Source organism: Cryptomeria japonica, chromosome 11 (genome assembly GCF_030272615.1).
Source record: "Cryptomeria japonica chromosome 11, Sugi_1.0, whole genome shotgun sequence".
NCBI lineage: Eukaryota > Viridiplantae > Streptophyta > Pinopsida > Cupressales > Cupressaceae > Cryptomeria > Cryptomeria japonica.
The window spans coordinates 491,990,315-492,015,976 of NC_081415.1; the positions used below are offsets into that span (position 1 = coordinate 491,990,315).

Below are 25,662 nucleotides of genomic sequence, written 5' to 3' on the forward strand. Positions count from 1 at the left end.
AGTCGCAAAAATGAACGAAATAAAGGATCTACTGCTAAAAACCAGTCAATGGCAGCAATAGATCACAAAAAAGTAAAAATAAAGGACGCATCTGCGGGTGAAAACCTTTTTAAGGCACCTAAAGATGGGAGACTTGACACTCTTCCTGAATATTATCAGGAGCAATCACCCATATTGATTGAGCCTACTCAATCTTGATCAACATTGGTACAACAAAAGCAACCAAAAACATACATCTAGCAGAATCTCTGACAGAGGAAGAAAGATCGGAGTTTATCCAATTTTTCAAAGCAAAGCAGATCAATTTTGCTTGGTCATATACAAATATGCCCAAGATTGATCCACAGTTAATCATGCACCACTTGTCCATTGCTCCAGGAGCCAAGCCAGTTAAGAAAAAACTAAGAAAAATGAATCCACATGTAGCACTCATGGTCAAAGCTGAGCTAAAGAAAATATTAGACGTCGGATTTATTCGACCTATCGACTATGCTGAATGGATCGCCAACATCGTACCAGTTTCAAAACAAGATGGTAGCATCAAGATATGCACTAATTTTAGAGATGTAAACAAAGCCTATCCAAATGATGACTTTCCTTTGCCTAGTATCAACATAATTGTAGACCTCATAGCAGGCCATGCAATGCTATCACTAATGGATGGTTTTTCGGGCTATAATCAAAATATAGCCCCAGAGGATCAAGATAAAATAGCATTTACCTGTCCTTGGGGAACATACTGTTGGAATGTCATGTCGTTTGGCTTAAAAAATATTGGGGCAACTTATCAACGTGCAATGAAAACAATCTTTCATGACATGATGCATACCTTCATGGAGGACTATGTGGATGATTTACTAGCTAAATCATTTACTAGAGCAGAACATCTAAGTATCTTAGAAAAGATTTTTGACATATTGGAAAAATTTCAAGTCAGGCTCAACCCTAAGAAGTGTGTCTTTGGGGTTACATCAGGCAAGTTATTAGGCTACATAGTCTTAGAAAAGGGCATTGAAGTCGATCCAACAAAGGTCCAAGCCATCATGGAGATTCCGCCACCTAAGAACATCAGTCAACTCAGATTCTTGCAAGGACGTCTCCAGTCAATCAGGCGTTTCATCGCTCAACTAGCCGATAAAAGTCTACCATTCAATCATTTGCTACATAAGAATGTACCATTTAGATGGGAAGCCAAATGCGCAGAATCATTCTACAAAATCAAGCAATATCTAATGAACCCACCCGTTCTAGTACCACCAATAGCAGGGAAGCCACTTATTCTATATATATCAACAACAAACATATCACTGGGGGCACTGTTAGCACATGAAAATCAAGAAGTAAAGGAATAAGCTATCGATTACATCAGTGGAACTTTGAATGGATGTGAACTCAATTATACATTCATTGAGAAAGCTTGCCTAACAGTGGTATTTGCTTCTCAAAAGTTCTGACACTACATGCTAGCTCATACAATCAAGCTAGTAGCAAAAATTGATCCTCTAAAATACTTACTCAACAAAGCAGCACTCACAGGTAGATTGGAAAAATGGGTAATGATTCTCAGCGAATTTGATATGAGACTATATAAGGATATTGAAGATAGAAAGAAGAATTAGGAAGATTTAGCTAGATGACTTAATGAAAGATTAGATGAATCTATAAGGCTTAGTCATGGAAATGATAGGCTTAAAATGGAGTCGATTCAGGTGCAACATGACAAAGAGGAACTTATGAGACAAATTAGCACTCTGGAAAGTGAGTTGGTCACTGCAAATGAATACAAAGACAAATTCAAAAAGAGCTCAACCAAGCTTGATGATATGGTGAAAAATCAAAGACCTGATAAAGATGCAGTTGGACTTGGATTTGAACATGGAGAAAGTTCTGGAACTACAAATAAACATGATCATAGCAAATCGGTAAAGCAACCTAATGCTTATAAATTCAATGGAAAATGTTTTATTTGCAATAAATTTGGTCATAGAGCAAATCAATGCAGATATAATAATCAGAATACAAACTCATTTACCGATCAATGTTCCAAATGCAATAAATATGGTCATCAATCAAATGATTGCAGAATGAATGTAAAATGTTATGCTTGTGGTAGATTTGGACATCTATCTAATCAATGCATAGCTCAAACTGGGCAAGGTTGTGGAAAAGCTATTCAAAGAAACAATGTAACTTGTTATGAATGCAACAAGATTGGGCATATTGCAAGATTTTGCAGAAGCAAGAATGTACTGGCAAACAACAGAGGATCTAATGACAAAGGTAAAGAAAAGGTGAATGAAACCAATCAAGAATTCTCTAAACAATGGGTCAAGAAGACATATCAAAGAAATGGTGAATCTGGCTCTACACTAGCAGAACAAAGCAATCCTGCACCAGCAGGAAATTCTTCATCTAACTAAGGAAAAATCCTTAGGGGTAAGGCAACTAATTGAAGATCATGCATTTTTCCCCTCAGATGATGGTAAGAAGTCATAATCCTTCTTTACCGACACATATGTTGAGTTACAATGGAAATTCACTTAACCGGTGAAGCATTTAATGCAGTTGTTAGTTAACTTTTTGGTTATAAAACATTGAAATTTCTCATTTCAACTCACCAAGCATTTGAAGAGCACAGAAGTAGAGCACCGATATTCAAGAGAAAAGAAGCAAATATTTTCTAGGGCATCCAAGGTTTTCACTTGCATTCGACAGAAAAAGGTATTTATTTTGCATCATGGCTTCTTCATCTTCCGTTCCTAAATTCATAGAAAACCCTGCTGTTGTGGAGAATATCAAATGTCCGGTAGGCCAGTTTTTAAGATAATTCCTAAGATAGCTAAGATGGATGACTCTATTGGAGCATTTTCAAAAATTTCGAAGGGAGTCGCATCCGCAGAAGACCCTAGGGCATACATTCATTGTAATATTGAAGATTTAGGTTCTGGGGAGATAAAGAACATGTTTATGAAAGTCATCACAAACAACTAAGGTGTAATCAAACCTGAACATAAGGTTGTGGAAGATTTAGGGTTAGTAGACATCCTTTATATGCCTAAATTCGAAGATGAAATTGTCTGATATGTTCTAAGTAGAGTTCATGGTGAATTCTTATGGCTTGACTCCATCTTCAAAATCACCAAGGAAGCTATTAAAGTTGTTATAGGTTTACCCTCTACCGGCACAATGCCTAAGAAGAAGAAGAAAATTCCAAACAAAGGTGTTATGGATCTAACTGGTGCTACATATGATAATAGACCACTTAGGTTAAGTGACATAAATGATGACAATGTTAAATATGTCAGCATGGTTATTGGTCACAAGGTTGCACATACAAATAGGTTAAAATTTATATTTCCAGTCTATGCATTCATAGTGCTTATGAAATGGTAAAGAATAATGAAAAAATTGATCTTTGTGAATGGTCAAAAGATGAATTGATAGATAACTAGGACAAAATCAAGGGTGATAAAAAGGGAACATTCAAATTTGGGAATTTAATTGTATGTTTGATGCTATACTTCTCAAAGGAGATTCTCGGCATAGGCCATAAAGATTTTGCCTATGATATTTTTATTGGAAAATATATTAAGGAGGCAATTTCTGGCATGGGTTCAGAAGGAAACAAGAAGGTAAAGGATTACTTCAAAAACTTTCAATCAAAAATGAAGCAAAGGGAAAGAATCCCTTAAAGTATTGTTGATAAGTATGACAAATTGATATGCTTTGTTATAAAGAGAGATGAAATATGGATGGAGGCTATCACACCTAGAACTGTTTGGGTAATAGAAATGGGATATGAAGTGGACACCAACATTCTAGAAACTTATGCCAAGAGACTTCTAGATGCCCCACCGGAACCTACTAAGAAGATCTTTGGCACTGCTGAAACCATAGAGAAAGATGTTGCTATTCAGAAGCAAAGAAAGAAAAGGGATAAAACACTGAAAGATGTTGCAAAATTTGTCGAAGATGTTACCAAGGGATTATTGAAACTAGAACAATTGAGTGATGTTGTTGCAAGCATAAAAGAAAGAAAGTATAACCAGCAATTGATAACACATGTTTCCCCTGTTGTTACCTCATCCGAGATCGATAGTGACAAAGTTGCGGAATTTAAAAGGGTGGATAGGAAGAAGAGAAAATCTCCACCAGCACCTGCTTTGTCACCTAAGAAGACAAGGACACTTAGAAAGAAAGAACAAGTTGTGAGAGAACCTAGTGGTCCAAAGAATAAGATTACACATAAGCAACTAGCACCAAAGAAATCTGATACACTTTCCCTAACAGAGCTCGTTAACAAAATAACTCAAGATGGTAATCTCACCAATGTCAGTAAGTTTTATCATTATTTTGATGATTCGGATAAGAACGTTATTGAAGAAATCATATCTTGTATTTAGATATATATATATATATATATAAGAAAGTTCTTATTGAAGTCATTGATTTTCTCCCCTATGACTTATATCTAAGACTTGAGGGAAAAATAATGTCCATCATGGAATTGGATAAGAAATTGAAGGTTGAAGCATTGTTGGTTGTTCATCTAGCTAAGTCTAGACAAGAAATAGATGAATTGATAGCAGAAGCTAACATAAATGTTTTTGTAAGTGGTCACCGACAAGTAAGCCTCATGGTCAACAGGATAAAGGAAATCGCAGATGAGACAACAGACAAATGGGATATTTTCTTTGTGGAGAAAGAGAAGAGAGAAGAAAAAGAAAGACAAAAAGATGACAAATCTTTTACTAAGGTATATCAAAAAAGGAGATAAAGGGAAGAATAAAGTTGGTAGTGTTCCTGACTTAAAAATAAAAGATAACTTACCACCACCAACTCAGGACACCCCACCGGTAGCAGCAGAGGCACAGGCAGGTACAGAATCAGCCAGCAGAAAAGACATCAGAGGAAGAAAAAGCAACATATGTCATTGATCCCGAGTCAAACATTCTATTCACAATGAAGGTTGATACTCAAGACATCAACATTACAATGGATGATACATCTATTCTAGAAATTGATAAGGACCAGCCCACTGACACTCCTTTAAATATTGATATTGATATTGATAAGATAATTGTTGATGATGCAAATAAAGTTATAGATAAAGAATGTTTTGAGGAGAAGAAATCAGAATCTTTAAATATTGAGTTTTTTGACTCATCGGTAAAGGCAGTTGACACTCAGCAGGATATAAGTAATGTTGACATACATATAGAAACTACTAAGATCATCGATGTTGAGATATCGACAGATAAAGCACAAGAACAGACAGCATCTGAACCGACAAAGGATAAGAATGAGAATAAGGAAGAGAAAGAGATTAAGATAGCTGAACAAAAAACAAAGGAAGGGTCAAAGAGATCAGGAGAAGAGAAGAAAGATAATGCAAAACCTAGCACCTCTCCAAGTACTTCTATTTTGGATTTGAAACCAACATTTATCACAAAAGTACTATTGGATTCTATAAAGAAAATAACAGAGTGTAATGCCTTAGCATTTAAGGCTATCGATGATTCTCTACCGATTTTGCAGATGATTGCACCAAAGTGCAAGGTAGATCATATTGTTGGCTCAATAGGTAAATTGGACACATTGTCCAAATTCATTTCTGCTAACATTCAGTCATTAGACAAAATAAATGAGGAGACTATTCAAGAAAATTTTGATAAAGAAAAGGAGGTATTCTTTGGAAAAATAATAAAGGAATGTACACAACAGATTGATACATTGCTACTGGCATTAAATTCTACCATTTTGGAGTATAAGGAATTATACCAGGAAGCTTGTAAACCACATCAACTAACAGAAGATATTGATGATTAGATAAGAAAAACTCAAAAGGAAATTGATGATATTGCGGATAACATAATTGGTTGTTCAAAACTAACATCAATCATAGAACAAGAGATGGCTATACATGAAGAGAAGATTGAAAATCTCGAAAAAGAAAAGGCAAGATTGAAAATGAAAACTAGGGAGTTGAAGAATAAACTTGGTCCGAGATTGGACAATCTAATCACTCACCAGAATGCACTATCAAAGGCTACAATTCAAGGAGATAGATCACCAGAACAAAAAATGCGCTATCTTATCGAATTGATCAGACAAATAGAAACAATAATTACTAAAAGTACAAAGTTCATGCAAGGTCTGAACTTAGTTCTTGCGGATATTTTTCAAGTTGTACAGAACAGACTTCAGGGTTCTAAGTAAATTTTTGAATTTTTGGAAATTCTTTTTCACATCCTTTGTCATTGATGCCAAAGGGGGAGTGGTATAGTGAGAAAAATGTATTGAGTAAAGTATGCAGAAGATGAACAGATCATTTGCTCAGGGGGAGCACTCACAGTTTTGGATTCACGGTTTTTATTTTTCTCATGAGTGTTGCCATCAATGCCAAAGGGGGAGATTGTTGGCATTATACACTCAGATGAGAAAGGTGGATGTTGTCATTGATGGAAACAAGGTTCCACTAGTTCAACTAGCCATGGACTTCACCTACCGGCACTGGCAAATACAACAAGGCTTATTCACATCGACATCCAGTTTACACCGACAGAAGATTATACCGGCATTCTAGGCCAACTTGACAATAAGTATTGTATATGCGAAATAAATTGTAATGTAAATTATAATTGTATGGCCAACATGTTGTATTGTAAAGACTCATATATTTATGAGTTCTTGTAGGTCATTTAGAAAGAAGCAAGTGGTAATATGAGATAAGATAGGATATGATAGAGAATAGTTGTATATGCATTTTGATGTGTTTATTTTGGAGCGAATAAGAAGCAGAGCAGAGCGAAGACTATTCTATATAAGCAGAATAATTTGACAGCATATCGGCTAGGGTTTTTGGCAGAGGCATAACCGATATCAGACATAGCACAATAGTGAACTCATCTAGAATTTTGATGCAAGTTGTAAGAGTTCATTTTATGTTTTCATCAGTATGATGTTGTAGTTAGTGAGACTCCACTTTTGTTGTTAAGCAGTGAGCTCTAGGCAATTGGCCTTCTTGCATGTGCAGGCCCCTTTTGTACTAAGTAATATTTATTCATATGGCCAGTGAGTAAATATTGTGGGTCACAAATCCCACCGAGTTTTTTCCCTTACTGGGTTTCCTCACCAAAATATTTGTGTTATGGTGTGCATTGATGTTGATTCCTTTGTTTCTCTTTACTGCATTATTGTTTGCTTACTGGCATATTAATCTTAGTTACAAAATTGTAAATAAGTTTAAATCTTTCATTTACCGATCAGACACTGATTCACCCCCCCTCTCAGTGTCTTTGGGATTAATCAATTATCTAACAAGTTATGCATACCTAAGAGTTCCATGAGAGAGAATCCAATAAAAGAGACACATAGTGGAGGTTTAGCCGGACATTTTGGCATTGATAAAACAATTGCATTAGTGAGTGAGCAGTTTTTTTGGCCCTAGATTCATAAGGATGTTAAGAGATATGTGAAGAGTTGTAGAGTTTGTCAAGCTGCAAAAATAGCAGTCAGAATGTGGGATTGTATAAACCTTTGACAGTATAGGTAAGACCTTCGGAGGATATAAGCATGGATTTTGTACTTCAATTTCCTAAGACGCCGAGAGGGAATGATTCTATATTTATGGTAGTGAGTAGATTTTCAAAGATGGCTCATTTCATACCTTGAAAGAAGACATCAAATGCATTATGTAGCGGACCTATTTTTCAAGGAAGTGGTGAGATTGAATGGATTACCTAAGAGCATAGTTTCAGACAGAGATACTAAGTTTGTTAGCTATTTTTGGAGAAGTTAGAAGTTTGAAGATAGAGCTTGGAGATTGAGCGAAGATGTTGAACCAGCGTGATTCTACTACTAGGATTGAGGTTAGAAGGCTGAGGTATAGATTAGGATAGAACTGACAGACTATTATCGGAGGCGAACTTGATGTGTAGATGATCTGTGGATCTTGTAATTGCATTGTAAGCATTGTTTGTATCCTGGACTGTGATCCAACATGTGGCATGTATAATTCTTCAAATTGTAATAAGATTCATTCACATTGTTATCGGTTGTTCTTTCTGTTGTTTCTGACACCTTGTTACCGGTTACTGGTATGCTTTGCATGGTTTATGTTTTAAGCTTCAAGGTTGGGTTGTCCTTCATTGGATCTCCCTGCTTTGACTACGACATATAATGTTTGAGAAGTGTCCTTAAATTGTCTCCTAAAAGCTCAAGAACCAAACACACATGATTCACATTTGGTCCAGTTTGTATGAAATCATCAAGCAATTTAACCACACATTATTTGTCCTCTGGATCAGTCTGTGCTATTCCTTTCATGGTTTGAATCTCACGAAGGGTTGTTTTAGTATAGCATCTACCATTGCTTTTTGATATCTTGAGGGCCACATATTTGTTGAGTTGGGTGTCCCATGCAAGCCAAACAGTGGATAAACCACCCCAACCTAGCTTGGATTGCACCACATAGTTCTCTTTACTCAAGAGATCACCTCTATTCACATGGTGATATCCTTCATGAACGTAATTTGTGAGGCCCTCCTCTCTTTTGCCCCTATCCATTCCCTCTTCTCTTGCAAATGGGTGAATACAATGGTTACTGGTACATACAAGACCTCTTCATCTTGGACTTCTTTCTGTCTGCCTATAGACAAGACTTGGCTATGTGAGAATCCCACAAGTCTTAACTACAATAAAGTTTACCACCAAAGGTTTCCAGCCAACGCATTATATTTTCACTTAACTACAACAAAGTATACCGTTGTGGGGTTACAAAATTTTTCTTTTCTTTTATTTTTTTCTTCATGTTTCTCTTCAAACCCAATTCATATACTTTTATGTATGGGTAACTAACTTGAAGGTAATAAAGAGTCATCGTATCTTATTTTTATTTGATGTAAGATCAAATTCAATTGATATACATTTAAATATGGTTAATGAAGTCAAGGAAATTGAAGCTAATAGTGGACTCATCATATTCAATAGTGATTTGATATAAGATCAAATTCAATTGATATACTTTTAAAGATGGCTAATGAAGTCAAGGAACTTCTAGTCAATAGTGCACTCGTCGTATCCAATGGCTATTTGATGCAAGATCAACTCCAATTAATATACTTTTAAATATATCTAATGAAGTAAAGTAACTTCACTAATATAATAAAAATTTAAAGGTTTTAAATTTGAAAAATTTAAGAATTTGGTATTTTCAAAAATTAATGAACCTTTTATATTTTTTCATGATCAAAATGCTAAAAATACCCTCTTTCTTTACATCTATATAACATCACTAAAATGTATTCATTTCATTTCGAAGGTAAATTTCCAAAAAAAATTATTTATCAAATTTGTTATACATTTGAAATAAAGTAAACTACAAATTAAGATCTACTAATTTCTAAGAAATAGTTTTCTAATAAAAAATTCAAGCAAGTCTTTAACACAAGCAAAAATAAATAAAAATTATCATGAATAGAGGTGTCCATTTATACATAATAATCCTCCAAGAAATGGTGTTTAGCAAGAAAGTTGCAAATCTTATATATCCTCAATACAAGCATGAAATCTCCACACAATTCCAATCCTAAAACTTCAACCAATCATTTTGCAATCTCCTAAGCAAGAAAGGGTTTCAAGTAGATTCACTTCTTTTAAAAAAAAAAATGAAAAAACCTTCTTTGATGTTTTTTTATTCAAACTAGACTTTTACAAATATATTTCAAAGATTAATTAAACCACAAGAACAATACCAAGAAGTGACACTTAGAAAGAAGTTTGAAAATCATTAATCCACAAGACAAGCCAAGTGAAACAACAAAAAACCCTCCTTTCTTTTACCATTCAAATTGGATTTTTTCAAAGATATTTTTCATAAGATAACATAAAATATTTCCCTAAATTAGTTTTAAATTATATAATATGCTTGATTTTCGTTTCTAAATTTTTCAAGAGCATAATTTCTCCGCCTCTCTTCCAAATGTGATTGATTTAGATATCTAGGTTTTAGTAGTTTCACACAAGAAACATAAATAAGAGTTGGGACAAGTATGACAACATAATAGAATAAAAAAAATTTATATTGTCTCCAACTAACCCCCTTTCACTTATATTAAATCGGAGCATTAAAATTTGGAGATAACATAAGGAAATTTTACTCTAAGAACATGACAATTTGGAGCATAAAAAAAAAACATTGCATCAAAATTTACATGAAGTTCATTTACATGGTTAAAAATATCTTCTATGAAGACACCCAAGGCTAATAAAGAGTTGATTAATGATGAAAACATGTTTTGAAAGTCACCAGTTTGTCAACTCAATTCTGCAAGTTATAAGACATATCAATGCATTATTTTATTTCCATAGAACTAAGATTTAATTCTGAAAGGCTCAATTTTTATTTGGAGAAAATCTTGGATCTATGTATAGTTTCAAATAGTGAGCACACTAATTAACTGAAATTCAATATATATATAGATAAATTCTATTAATTAATGTTTACAGTCAAATGTTCATAAAGAATGAGTCTTAGAATGGCTGGTAAATCTTTCTTAGATATGAAATGTTTTTCATAAATAGAAATATTGAGATATCTAAGCTTCTAATATGTTTGAGTGGGCAATGACAAATTAAACAAAGTAAAACTAAATTCAAATTAGTACTCTTAGAAATGATATCAAATGTCAAGCTATTCATGATTATTCTATGCTTCCATCTCCATTTTAACTAAAGTAACCAAACAGTAGGAATTTTTAAACATGCAACTCAAATAGGTGATATCAAAATAATCAGAACTTACTGAATACAACATTGAAAAAAACATTTAATATTGAAATTCTTTGCACATAATTGAAGTTTACAACATGGGAAAATGCTTCTATATTTAAATTCATATATTCATCAACAGATTCACAAAAACAGGGCAGAAATAGTAAATACGGTGATGAAGACCATACATCCATGGCAATATTTCAGCATCATTGTTGGCTTCTTGCTTCAACATTTAAATTCCCCAACTAATAAGACCCTTTTACATAACATGCTAGGATTCAGAATCAGTATCAATTGCCATAGCAATCCCTTTTACTTTCTTGTGGTTCTCTATTATCTTGAGTTGGGTATCCCATGCAAGCCAAATAGTGGATTGAAGAGACTTTGGACTTCTTTCTCACTGCCCATAAACAAGAATTGGCTATGTGAGAACCCCAGAACATGCAATCGAATGAAAATGGCATTTAATATTTAAGAGCTCTGTGAAACGATTGCATTATAGAGGGTGTCAAACTCTAGTTTCTCTTGTATGACAAAAATAGTAATAATGGTGATAAAGACCAATATAGTAATATGAGACTTAATACATCCAAGGGAATATTCAAATCAATCCTCTGAGATATGATCCCAAATGTTAACAACTATATATGCTTGCATCTCCATCTTAAACTGATGTGTCCAAATAGACGAAATCTAAAGAAAATCTTAAGCTTAAAACATGGCAATATTGAATAGAACCCATTAATTGATTTGGGAGCCGGCAAGGATTGCCTAGATCAGCTATCTCGCTCATAAGATCGAGGGACGCCATTGAATGGGTTTCCTTCTTAATGCATCATACACCCAGCTTCTCCTCTTCTTCATTTGGTGCACTCCCACAATCTTGAGCTACTAATTTGCGCTTCCCAAAATCATTTGATAGCAATTAATTAGACATCAAGAAATTCTGTTAACAATACATCCTATATCCTATCAAAATAAATAATCTCGGTTCAAGATTTCTACAGAATAGTAGATTATAATGCATAAACGTCATTTCTAGATAAGAAACCCATTCTTATGAACATATCTTGCACAATGCACAATTCACAATGCACAACCATGCAAGACACAACTGAACTATAAGGCATTGAAAAGAAAACTTTCAAGCTAGCAAGCATAATTGGGAAGTGTATAGCTAAATTCCACAAACTTGATTGCCTACCTCTCCACGACTACCGCTTTAATGAGTCTTTCACTTGTCCCCTAAAGTAGACATGATTCGCATTTGGTCCACTGTGTAGTGTGTATGAGATCAGCAAACAATTTTAACCAGACATTCTTTGTCATCTGGATTAGGGTTCTAAGCATGTGGCCCTCAAGATAACAAGGAGAAAACATAGTTATACATTAGAATCTATAACCCTGAAAGTAATAGCAGAGGGTGATCCAGAGGACAAAGAATGTGTGGTTAAATTGCTCGCTGCCCATAGACAAGAGTTGGCTATGCAAGAACAAAGGTTTCTCGCCAACGCACTATATATATATATATATATATATATATATATATATATATATATATATATATATATATACACAGTTAATTGCATCAAATTCTACAATTGTGGGCTTACAATAGTTTTCTTTTCTTTTTTTGTTAGCTTCCGTTTACTCCATGATTTACAGTGAGATTACAGTTGCACCGCAATCAGAACAGGCGTTGCATGTTTTGCATTTAAGCTAACAGCAGAGAACTACAAGTTAAACTCACTCCACCTCTTTTGTTCCCTTCATCTATTGGTTCAATCTTTGTATAAAATGCTATTGTTCATGTAAGAGACTTAAGCTTTATTTTTAAAGAAGAGGTGGTTTCAAAAAGAAATTATTTTTCTGTTATAGGATTATTTAAATAAAAATTTAAAAAATAGGAGCCCCTACATTTTAAGTCTGTAATTTTAAGTAAGTGAAAATGGGGTGGGGCTACAAATTGCCCCACTAGCTTAAGAATAAAATCTTAGCAGCTCCATCTCTATTTTTTAGGAAGCGACCCTCCACGGAACCCAGTCTTATAAAGGATACAATGATTAATACAATTTCATTTCTTAGCTGTTAAGTTCTTTTCTTTTGTAAGATTTGTTTTTTCTTCTAGCTAGATCTATTTGTGTTGTGTACATGGTATCAAAGTTCAGTTGCTTGGAGGTTTCTAGATACATGCATATTCCTATCCTAATTTTTTGCATGTGCAAAATTTTAAATCCTTTCTCTTCAAGATGTAGTTTATTAAGAAAATTTTAACAACCACTTTTATGCAAGATTTGTTTAAGAAATGTCATCCTTATTTTATTACATTCCTTGTTTTCCTTCATTTTGGACTTCTTTCTATTTGCACCAAAAAAGGATTTCCTATATATTTAAAGTTAATTACAACAAATTTTACCGTTGTGGGATTACAATAGTTTCTTTTCATTTTTATCTTCTTACCATTTATCTTCAAAATTCAAGATCAAACCCAATGTAAGATCATACCCAATTGGAGTACTTTCCAATATGGATAATAAAGTTTGGGAATGTGAAGTCAATAGTGGATTCATCCTCCACTATTTATGACAGGATAAATTAGGAGAATTCAATGGTTTTATTTATTGTAATTCTATTTACATAAGTGAGTTAACTAAGCTAAGTTTTATCAAGATAGTCTTTATAAATGATTTTAAATAAAGGATAGAATTATGGATAATTTAATGATTTGGTTATTCAGATGGAAATGGATCTCTTTACTCTTATATTTGTTTCATGAGAAATTTGTCTAAATTATCTTATAAAAATCTTGAATCTCTATAAAAATTACATTACTCACATCTATATGTTTATGAATACGATTTGATTGATTATTTGAGTATGCATTAGCATTATTACATTAAGTGAATGAATGAACATATCATATTAAACTAATAAACAACAACTTATAATCATTGATATGTGATGTTTGATTGTGCTCGTTTAACCACGGGCAATGACTCAGATCATTGATGCCCTCCCAACCATAGACGATAAACTCTTATCGTCACCCCGGAAGGATACATGAGGGACGAGTCGTAACTGTTGGTAGAGGGGAAGGCTAAGTGCCTAACGCAATCGAACACATCTTTCCTAAACTCAGTATGCTATATGTAGATCGAACTGCACTAGGGCATCAAACTGTCAAGGAATGATATGATGCTCGCCGATCTGACTTGCAGGAGATATGCGAATTGCTAATAAGGAATTCGATCTGCTGTAGGTTTGCATCACTTGACTGAGAAATGAATTCACCCTTGCTGAATGAATTCGCTAATGCATAGGTATGAATTCGCTCTTAAACAGAATATGAATATGCTGAATGAATGGATGTAATCGCTGAAAATGATAATCTGAGTGGAGACTTGATCTCCTTTAAATACAATGCAAGAGACCCTTCACCAAGGGTCGGATTTATCCTAAACAACACGTTTGGTATAAAGTATGGCTAAATACAAATAATCGAAATGCCAAATATGTAAGGCCGATAGGCCATTCACATATTTGGTCTCAGTTAGTCGACGCTATATCATCAACCATAATTACTCATTACTCATTAGTTTTTCTTACCATAGCAGAAAATCTACTTTGAAAAGTACATAAATATATATATGAATATCACATGAATGTTTTTCTTTTCTTAAATAGAGTATAATAATTAATTTACATGTTTGTATAAATTATGATACATAGAACATATATAAATATATATCAATTTAAAATATATTGACTATCTATTGGTATTATTTTATATGATTAAAATAATAAAATTAACTTTCAATTATTTTATTTTATTTTTAATTTTTTTATTTTAATAAAAGTGGAGAACCACTAAATTTTATTAATATTAAAATTTTTACAGCCTGGTTCAAACAACACCGGGAGGAAAGAATCAGGTGAAGAAAACCTCTGGTCTTGCTCATACATAATAAAGTCAAATAAGAACAAGGATCGAAGAGAAAAAACCAGCCAATCCAAGGATTCCCCAATAGTCATATTGGACAACAAAAAACCCAACCCCCCAGAGTGTATGAGTACAAAATCTCTCTGAATGAGAGAATATAACATCAAGAATGCAAGAACCAAGAACTAGTGTTTTCCAACAGAGGATAGGAAGGGTGGATAATATCATCATTCTGAACTACAGGAACCACAATCTGAAGAGGCAAAACTGAAGTTGGAGAAGACATCACCACATTCAATGAATCCAGTAAAAAGTGATTACCTGAAAAACACATTAATAGTCGCTGCTAAGATATCTGGAGAAACATGATCTAACAAAGCTACCAGAGAAAACATAGTATCATCATAAAGGTTAGAAATCAAGCCTCCTCTCATAATTGAAAGAAGTTCACTATGTCAGCCAGAAGATAGTAATTGAGAACGAGATAGGAAACCACCATAAGGAAAAATGTCAAACTCAAAATGATAGAGAGACAAAGCATTATCCATATCCACAACAAAATAAAAATAGGGATGAAAGTATGCATCAAAAAGTGCCCTAACCATAGAAGAATCCAAGAGCAAGTCCATACAGATAGTAATAAAAGGAGATGCAACCTCAGCAAAGAAACTATTTGCATTTTCCACCAGCCATCTTCTGCCTAGTACTTTACGAAAATCCAAAGAGAAATCCAGAGAAATTTTTTTAAACAGACAACCAAGCTTTTCATCATCAAAACCATGAGAATCCTGGAATTCATGCTGCATAATAGGCATCAAGAATCTATAACCCACATCCTCCATAAAAAAAGAGATAAATGTGATGCAAAAAAGAGCAGGATTATAAAGAAACCAAAGGCCATCATAAAAGAGTATGCTCAGCCACCAAAGGACGAGATAGATATCAGAAAAAGGATCAACACAAGCTAGCCCACGGCAAATCATGAGAACAAACAATCGCAAACCGCCATCTCAAAAAAGAATAATGAAAATCTTCCTCACAAAAAGAACGACCATAACTCACATGATCATAATATATGATAAATCAATATTGTCACACGAAGGAGATCCCCATTGTGGAAAAAGAAAAAATTCCCAGCCTGCCACCGCGAAGGATATAATAATTCAATCATAAATAAGCCTACGAGCGAGTTGCCACTGAAAAAGCGGATATCAATATGCTCATTAACTCTAAACAGGCAGTACAAAACTCAAAGTAAACATAATTAAACCCACATGCGAGTTGTACATAAGAAATCATATTACGGACAACCAAAAAATCAAAAACAGCAGGCACAAAGTATTGAGTGAAGCATGATTATAAGATACCCCCCGATCCAAAAAACCACAATCCCTAAGCAAGGCCACGACCAGTACCATGGCTGGAATTACAAGAAAATATACAGACTTAATGGGGAGATATGAAAGACCAAGGAGGCCACCAACACCACCACACTAAACTGCATACCTGGTTATAATTACCAACAAGATGCGAGGTTGAGGCTAATCCAGTAGGTTATATCCGATTATACAAGATGAGAGGGTAAACAACTGATATCCACATCAACCAAAGACTGAATATCTTCATCTAATGCTTTATTTGCCAAGAAATTTGCCACCCTGTTGGCTTCCTTGTAGCAATGGGCTATAGAGAAGGAATTAAAAAATTCGAGTTGTGCAAGTATCTTATCCAAGCAATAATTGAGATGCCAAGAATTCAAGGAGTGATTTGTGACCATATAAAAAATAACTAGAGAGTCACATTCTATAATGACATCCAAAAAGTGCAAAGAGAGGAGAAAATCAAGCCCAACTAAAAGAGCATGTAACTCCGCCACATTATTAGTCCCACTAGAAATACATTGACATTGTGCTTTAATAATACGAGCCCTATTATTAGAAACCACAACACCAATGGCAGACTTCCCAAGCTTACCACGGGATGCTCCATCAAAATTCAATTTGTACTTGGAAGAAGGAGGAGGCAATCGAACTACCTCTTTCCTATTAATTAAAGAAGACCTTGTTTTAGAAATGGCCCCAATCATAGGGAGCGTCTGCAAAGCCGGCCAATGCCTGGTAATCCAATTATCCCATGGTGTAAAAGTATTTTTCAGACTAATGCCCTTGTAAATGGAGGACAAAACAATCTCAGAGATGGATTTTTCAATACAGAAGAGCACATCTAGCAAAGTGGAAGAGTGTTTCCTAAAAATCATGTTATTCCTCTCAAGACAAATCTTCTAAATCAAAATAGAAGGAGCAATTATCCAAAGACAAGCATAAAATGAAGATGAATATAACAAAGGCCAACTCATGAATTGGGACCTAAGGTCACCACATAAAGCAGTACACCAGTTTAACTTATTAGACAACCAGTACCAACATTGGGAAGCAAAGGGGCAATGAAGAAAAAGATGATCAATTGATTCAAGAGACCCTCCACACATAACACAAGGAAAAACAATAGTAATACCAAGCCTATCCAATCTCATACCAGTTAAAATTCTATCCTGAACAGCTAACCAAGAAAAAACTCCTATTTTTGGAAGATAGGAAACATGCCAAAATAACTTATAGGGCAAGTCCTCCCCCCTACAACCTGCAAACAAATAATTGTACCCCTCCTTAATCACATATTCCCTTGATTTTGAATAGGCCCAAATAAGCTCATCTTCATCCTTAAAAAAAAGCAATGGACATTTCTTTAACTCATCAACAAAAGAAAATTTAAGATCTTGGTCCACTAGAAGAAAGTCAATAGATTTCCATCTAGCCACAAGTACAAGACCCAAGGAATCCATAAAAAAATAATTAGCCACAAATATACCCCAAGAAGATTTGAGAAGGGACATAAGAGGCAACCAATCCCTAAGGCTAGAAAGTGTTGGGAAACCGTTCCAGACTTCCTCCCAAAATCTAGCCTTACGACCATTATGAATAAACCAGGACAACCCTAGAATAATAACAGATCTACACTCAACCATGAAATTCCAGATTACAAACCCTTTAGGGAGCGAAGAAGCAGTAAAAATGGCCTCCCTAGATCAGTTTCTCAAATATTTTGCAGACAATATAGATGCCCACTTGGAAGAGGGTTGTTTATACAACTTCCAAACTAACTTAGCACCAAGAGCCAAGTTTTGTTTACCAAGATCCTTAATCCCTGCACCACCCTTATCTTTCAGAGAACAAACCCTATCCCATACTAACAAAGGGATCCTAGATTTATGATTAACATTGTCATTCCATAAAAAAGACCTTAATACTGATTGCAGAGCAACCACAGATTTCTTAGGAGCCTTCAAAATGGATAATAAATAGATTGGAACCACATTTAGAACATCTTTAATAAGCACAATTTTCCCAGAAAAAGAGATCCATTTATGAGACCAAGAAAGTATTCTTGAAGAAAAGGCCACTGAAATCCATTCCCAAAAATTATGCTTCTCCGAACTAGTAAAAAATGAGATTCCTAGATACTTACATGGGAACTGGCCAATAGAGAAACCCCAAAAATGAGTCAACCTGGACTGCACCAAAGGGGAAACATTAAGAAAGAAAATCTTAGATTTAGCCTGATTGAACTTCTGACCAGAAAATGAAGAGTAATCCAAAAGGATCCTATTAATGACCTTAGCTTCCCCATAGTAGCCTTACCAAACAATAACGTATCATCAGCAAATAAACAATGAGAATGACTAGCAGCCATATGAGGAATAGAAATCCCCTTCCAGAGGCCACTATCCCTTGCTCCCAAGATAGCTCTACTAAGAGCTTCAACCAAAATAATAAACAGAAATGGAGACAAAGGGTCCCCTTGCCTGAGACCTCTAGATGAAGAAAAAAACCACATGGGGAACCATTCAAAATCACCGAGAACCTGGTCGTGCTAATACATTCTTGTATCCATTTAACCCATTTTATCCCAAACTCAAAATTCTTAAGCACACACAAGAGCGCCTGCCAACTTACCCTATCATAAGCCTTCACCATATATCCAACTTTAGAATCATAGATGAAATAGAAAGCTCAGAGATAGAATGCAAAATCTCATGGGCCGCAATAACCCCTTCTGTTGTTTCTCTACCAGGGACAAAACCCCACTGCTCCCCCAAAATAATCTTTGGGATGAGCTTTGCAAGCCATAAAGAAATAGCTTTAGTGATAATTTTATATAAGGTATTACATAAGGCAATTGGATGAAAAATCCACAAAAGATTTAGGATTCTCTAATTTCGGAATGATAGCAACAAGAGTTGTGTTGAGCTCCTTCAAAATAGACCTATTGCATCGAGCCTCTTCTAAAACAAGGTGAAGGTCCTCCCCAAGGAAAGGCCAACATTTTTGAAAAAAGGGAGCTATAAAACCATCGGGACCAGGAGCCTTATCAGGTGCCATTGAAAAACAACCTCCTTTACTTCCATGAAAATATAAAGTTTTATTTGAAATAGATCAAAACTACAAATTATATTTTAACAATATCTTAAATATCTATTATATTATTTATGATTTGTAAACTCTTAGAAGTCAATATTCACAAAATGATTGAATTGCTTGCAACCTATTTATGCAAATGGATTGTATGTTTAAGAGAAAAATATTGTGTCTAAAACATAAATTGTGCTTATAAAAATTTACACAACTGATAATTTTATCTTCAAGCCTATGATTTGGTGGAAAATCTAGTTTTGCAATAGTAGCAATGGCCTTGACACCTTTCCTTATTATTTTGGGAAGAGAAATACATGCAATGGAACTGTATTTTCATCCTCTAATTCTTTTTATCTCAATATAATAATGACGAACATTTAAATTTTGCAATATTTTTTTATCTTCTCTCAAAGGTTAAAACATGCTTTACAACCATATGTATTATCCTTTATATAGGTTTATCATAAGAACCTAGATCTCATAGGCCTTAGAGGAGGTTTTGTAGACATAAGAAGTTAAAACAATGGCTACACGATTCGCATTACAAATTTTAATTATCAACTATTAACTTTGATATAACTACAATCATGCTTAAAGAGTAAAATGATCTTAAAAAAATAAATCAATAAAATAGAAACAAAATATTAAAAATCTAATTTAAGAAGTTGGGAAGGAAAATTAAACCATAAGGTACAAATCTCCAAGAGGAAAAGATTACAAAATATTTTATCAAATACTTCATATTTGAGGATCTCTCATTTGTCTAGTTAAATTGCCCATATTTCTAGTCCAACTTTCCCTAGATATTTTATAAACACCCAATTTACTTGTAAATTTACCAATTCCAAAATGGGTGATTTAGGATAGTGTATGACAACTGACATAAATATTGGGGTCCATAGAGACTCAAAATTTGGCGTTAATGAGACAATGCTTTCCCATAAAACATAATAACCCAAATGATATCTAGAACTATGTTTCAACTCCATGAAACATGAAGATTCATTAAAATGAAAAAAAAAAAGTGCATTGTTAAGCTAATGCTACTTGAAAAACTAATCTAATTCAATCCTTAACTTGCTCAAATATTTAGTTATTAATAAACAATTTTAAATCTTGAATTATAATGTGTTTAAACATTATATTTAAGGATATAATATTTTAAAAATAATGATATGATCATTGTATCTTTCGTCCATGCTCCATTTTTCCTTACCAAATGAGCAGGTCTTATTTTTGTTTTTCCTTCTTCTTCATAGTTCCTATTGGAACCCTAATTTTTAGCAAATCAAAATGCTAAAAATACCATCTTTCTTTATATCTACCTAATATCACTAAAATGCATTCATTTTATTTCGAGGGGAAATTCCACAAGTTGATTTATCAATTTTGTTATATAATTTGAAATAAAACAAACTAGGAACTAAAATCTAATTTCTAAGAAATAGTTCTCTAGTAAAAATTTCAAGCAAATCTTTAACACAAGAAATAAAATAATAATTATCATGAATCAAAGTATCCATTTATTACATTTATAAATAATAATTCCTCCAAGCAATGGTGTTTAACAAGAAATTTGCAATGAAAACATGAAATCTCCACACAATTCCAATCCTAAAACTCCAACCAATCCTTTTGCAATCTCCTAAGCAAGAAAGGGTTTCAAGTAAATAATCTATTGTCTTAAGTAATCTCTTCTCTATTTTGGCCTCTTTTTTATTTTCATCTAAAACAAAGAATGCATAATCATAAATAAAAATAAAAAACCTTCTTTTATGTTTTTTATTCAAACTAGACTTCTACAAAGATATTTCAAAAATTAATTAAACCACAAGAACAATACCAACAAGGGGTCCTTAGAAAGAAGTTTGAAAATCATTAATTCCCAAGACAATCCAAGCTAAGAAATCAAAACCCTTGTTTTCTTTTACTTTTCAAGTCGGCTTTTTTCAAAGAGATATTTTATACAATATAAAATATTTTTCAAAATTACTTTTAAATTATACAATACATTTCATTTTACTTTCCAAATTTTTCAAGAGCACAAGTTCTCCATCTTTCTTCGGAATGTGGTTGATTTAGATATTTAGATTTTAGTGGTTTCACACAAGAAACATAAATAAGAGTTTGGACAAGTATGACAACCTAGTCCAATTAAAAAATATGTAATTGTCTCCAACTAACCACCATTAGTATTTCACTTATGTCAATTTGGAGCTATTATAACAAAAAATTACTCTAAGAACATGACAATTTGGAGCATCAAAAGAAAACCGTTGCATCAAAATTTTCATATAATTCATTTATACACTTGAGAATATCATTTATGAAGACACCCAAGGTCATAAAGGATTGATTAAGGAGGAAAACAAGTTTCAAAAGTCGTAAGTATGTCAACTCAATTCGACAAGTATAAGACATATCCATACATTATTTTATTTTCGAAAGGCTCATTTTCTATTTGGAGAAGATCTTGGATCTATATATAGTTTCAAAAGAAATCCAAAAAATATTGACTCCTAGAAGAAAATATATTACTTACTCCAACACATTTATGAATATTATTTGTTGGTTACTTGTTCCATTTTGAAATGGATCAAAACTACAAATATTTTTAACAATTTTTTAAATATTTCTCACACTAAGTGTATCAAATTATGAAGTTTTACTAAATAAAACATATGTTGTATCGACACTATTTTTTATTGTTGTTCCCTAAACTAAGTATCTTATATATTCATATTTAACTTCTTAAAATGACCATTTGATTTATCAATGCTTAACTCTATCCTATTTATAAATATATCCTATTTATAAATATGATAAACATACTAAATAATAATAAATTATATTATCTTTCCAACATATTTAAACATAAATATTTAGTAAAATTCAAATGTTAAGAACTATGATACCAAACGTTAATAACTATTGATAATTATTGTATGATTGCATCTTCATCTTGACTAAACTAACTAGACAGAAGAAAAAATTTAACCTAAAAGATGTCAATTGTGGAATCAATCAACTCAAACAAGTAAACTAATCAGAATTTAATGCCTGTAATATTTTAATATTGAAAATCTCTGCGCATGATTGAAGTTTAGAACGTGGGGAAATGCTTCTACATTTAAATTCATATATCAGACCACAGATTCTCATACATTGCTACAGTCACAGAAAACGGTGCACAAAGAGCAATAATGGCTTCTTGATTTACAGATTGTTACACCATTTCTTCATTTATCCAGATTCACTAAATGGCAACATTTTCTTCATGCTTCACATTCTTTCTGGCAGGTTTGGCCTCACCATCAAGCTAGAGGTCAAGAATGGCCTGCATTGCAGTAGATCGATTTTTTGGTACAAAATCCAAGAGAAGAACAAGAAAATCGCTAAAATCCAAGAGAAGACCAAGAAAATTAAATTCATCTGCATACTTTGCAGCAAACCCAAAATTCTCTTGGAGAAAATCGATCTATGGTCGAAATTGTAACCTACTGTATCCTTTTAGATTACCATTTTAGTCGAAAATTTTCGCACAGAGCTTGCCAAGAAGATGTCTTGGGCATCATACCAAAGAGCTCCATCATTAAGCCCAGGTGATTTACAGCTCTGTTTTGACTGTTCTTCCCTGAGGATTAAACAAGAAATTACCTTTGGCAAGTTCAAAGGCAATGCATGCAACAGACTATATATCTGTTGGAGTAGAGAATGGAGATCGCAAAAGGGTCTCTGGACACTCGTAACGAAGTGTTTGAATATCACCCATTAATTGATTCGGGACCCAGATCAGCTATCTTGTACTTAAGATCAAGGGACGCCATTGAATTCTGCTTCTCATAAGGGCTGTTAATCCCTCCAAGGAATCTTTTTAATGTTTCTTTGGATCTTTTTCGGGGTCAAAAGAATGTTTTCCGGTTTGAGATCTGTTTCAATAATTGAAAATTTCCTATGCACGTCTTGCAAGATGTGAAAACAATTTTCCTTTACCAAACCAACACCAAGTCACAAAACAAGTTTAAAAGGAGTATATGAATGGAATCACAGCCGTATCATTTCCCTCAAGACTTAACATGACGATTTAGGAATCAACCAACTCGAACAAGCGATATTAAAGTAATCAGAGCTTATTGCATATAACATTGGAGAAAAAACATCTTAACATTGAAAATCTCTGCGCATGATTACAGTTTACAACGTGGGGAAATGCCTCTACGTTTAAGTTCCTCAAATTCTCATACATTGCTACAGTAATCCAAGAAGGTTTATTCATAACTCTAGCTCCTCATGTATGACAGAAATTTCACAGAAAACAGGGCACAAATAGTGATCATGGCTTCTTGCTTCACTACACCATTTCTTGATTTATCCAGATTCACATTGCTGCACGTCACTTTGACAGATTGACATAAATGGCAGCATTTTCTTTATGCTCACTTTCTTTCTAACCTAACCTCATCGATTTCCTCCGTTGCGGATGATGATGGTGCTGATGGTTGAACAAAGCGAGGCAAGTGCTGAAGAATGGCTTGTGCAGATTGTTGCTGTTGCTCAGATGCTGATGCTGCTGCATATCCACTCACAACAAGATTCGGATTGCCTCCTTGTAAAGTTGGAAAAGAGGGCCCTCTTATTTGTAAATGACTGTTCGTGGGAAAAGAAGGTCCACTTATTCCTGAATTGTTAACAACAGATGCTCCTCCTCCTCTTTGTAGGTTGTTGTTCCTTTGGTAAGGAAGAGATGGGTATCTCTCCCTCATTCGATAACTGAGACGATCTAGCTGTTGCTGGTTCAAATATGATGTGGGTAAAGATGGTCCAACTCCTGAAATTCCTCCACCTACATTCTGGACTTGTGTCTGCACTCCTCCTGGGATGGATGCATAATTTTGAGGTGCTACATATTGATTCCTACAAATTGAAGAGAAACTTTTAAACTTTTTAAAAATCATGAGCTAGGTGCTACTATGGCTTCAACCCAAGTAATTAGCAGCTTTCATATTACTTACCTCAGCTTCCAAGAATTCCGTTCAACAAGAGCCTTTGCCTCTTCATATTTCTCATTATCTCTCTCTGTAGTTACAAATTATAACAAGATCTTTCCACTCTTAATCAATTGACCATAAAACTCAATCATTAACAAGGAAAACCAATTTAATGTAATCTGCAAATACACAGAAAATTTCATTGCTTACCTCGACGATGGCCATTCATATGACCTCCAAGAGCTTGTGATTTAGAAAATGCCTTGTTACAAAATCTACAATAATAATTTGGCCGTTCATTGCTACCAACTGAATCGGATTCTCCAGCCATCTTCGTCTTCAAACACTATTACTCAAACCAAACTGTGTGAAATTTTCGAGCCTGTGCTATTACTTTGCTGTTCTGATCTCACGATAGGCTGTTACTTTGCTGCTTGTTATCCTGAGGACCACATATTTCTTGAGTTGGGTATAAATAGAATACAAGATCAGTTAGTTAAATCGAACTTTACCGTTGTGGAGTTACTATAGTTTCTTGTTTTTCAAAATTCAAGATCAAATCCAATGGCTATGTGATGTAATGTAAGATTCAAATATGACTAAAGAAGGCAAGGAGCTTATACTCTATAAATGGTGATAGATTGGGAGAATTCAATGGTTTTATTTATTGTAGTTGTAAGTATTTTGAACTGATAAAATGAGGGAATTGGTATATCTAATTTAAAAATTTCACTTACATCAAGGTTATTTATTTTTACAATAAATCTTACAAATTTCTTATCTATCCAAGCGATAAGTTGATTTTGTTGGAACTTTATAAGAAAGTTGTAGAGATACACAAGCTAGTGGCTAGCAAGCATAAGTATAGATATGTAGTCCACATCAAGGTGGGTGTTTATTCTTGTGCCAACATTTAGATAAATAAAACTATCAAAGTTGGAATGGTCCCTTTGGCTATGGACTGGGAAGATCAACCTAGTAAAAAGGGCATATTTTAAACATGAATGTCCAACTCCAAAGTTGAGTGACACTAGCATTAGTGATCATTAATAACAAAGTAATTCACTTTCAAGTGAGGGAAACTTTTTTAAAAAAACTATTTTTTTGGTGGCTCAAATTAAGGGACAGGGAATTAGAAGTGCAAAATAGGGAATGACAAAGAGAAGAGATAAAATGTGAAAGAAGGGGGGGAGGAGGGGATTGTGGCATATTTGAAGGATTGAGTGTTCTTGGTGAAAATATAGTTTAGGTTGCAAAGATTCGATATGTAAAATACCCCCATATTTCTATATCAACAAAATTAATGTCCAATTAGAATTCATTTAAATAGCATAATCTTTTGGAACAAAATTAAACCCTATATTGTTCTCATGAATTTGAATGTGTCTAAGTTTTTTCAAGAGTTTATATGGTTAGATATGGGGTGCCTCTGTATTAACCTCTCTCATTTTTTATCAACTCAAAAATGTTTGACCATGCCAAAAAT

The 25,662-nt window shown here is 33.8% G+C and overlaps 1 protein-coding gene across 1 annotated transcript; it reads right to left on the reverse strand.

Moving 5' to 3' along the window:
• Positions 1-23,328: 23,328 nt before the first annotated feature.
• Positions 23,329-24,639, reverse strand: LOC131068246 (zinc finger protein JAGGED-like). The gene is made up of 3 exons (XM_058003434.2): positions 24,387-24,639; positions 24,201-24,264; positions 23,329-24,102 (listed from the first exon to the last, which is right to left on the reverse strand). Exons 1-3 carry the CDS (start codon positions 24,505-24,507, stop codon positions 23,625-23,627), a joined length of 663 nt encoding a protein of 220 aa, XP_057859417.2. The 5' UTR covers positions 24,508-24,639; the 3' UTR covers positions 23,329-23,624.
• Positions 24,640-25,662: the final 1,023 nt, after the last annotated feature.

Coding starts and splice junctions, on each gene's coding strand:
- LOC131068246 (XM_058003434.2), bottom strand. CDS start 24,507: ATGGCTGGAGAATCCGATTCAGTTGGTAGCAATGAACGGCCAAATTAT. Junction 24,265..24,386: donor TATGAATGGCCATCGTCGAG/GTAAGCAATGAA, acceptor TTGTAACTACAG/AGAGAGATAATGAGAAATAT. Junction 24,103..24,200: donor CGGAATTCTTGGAAGCTGAG/GTAAGTAATATG, acceptor TTCAATTTGTAG/GAATCAATATGTAGCACCTC.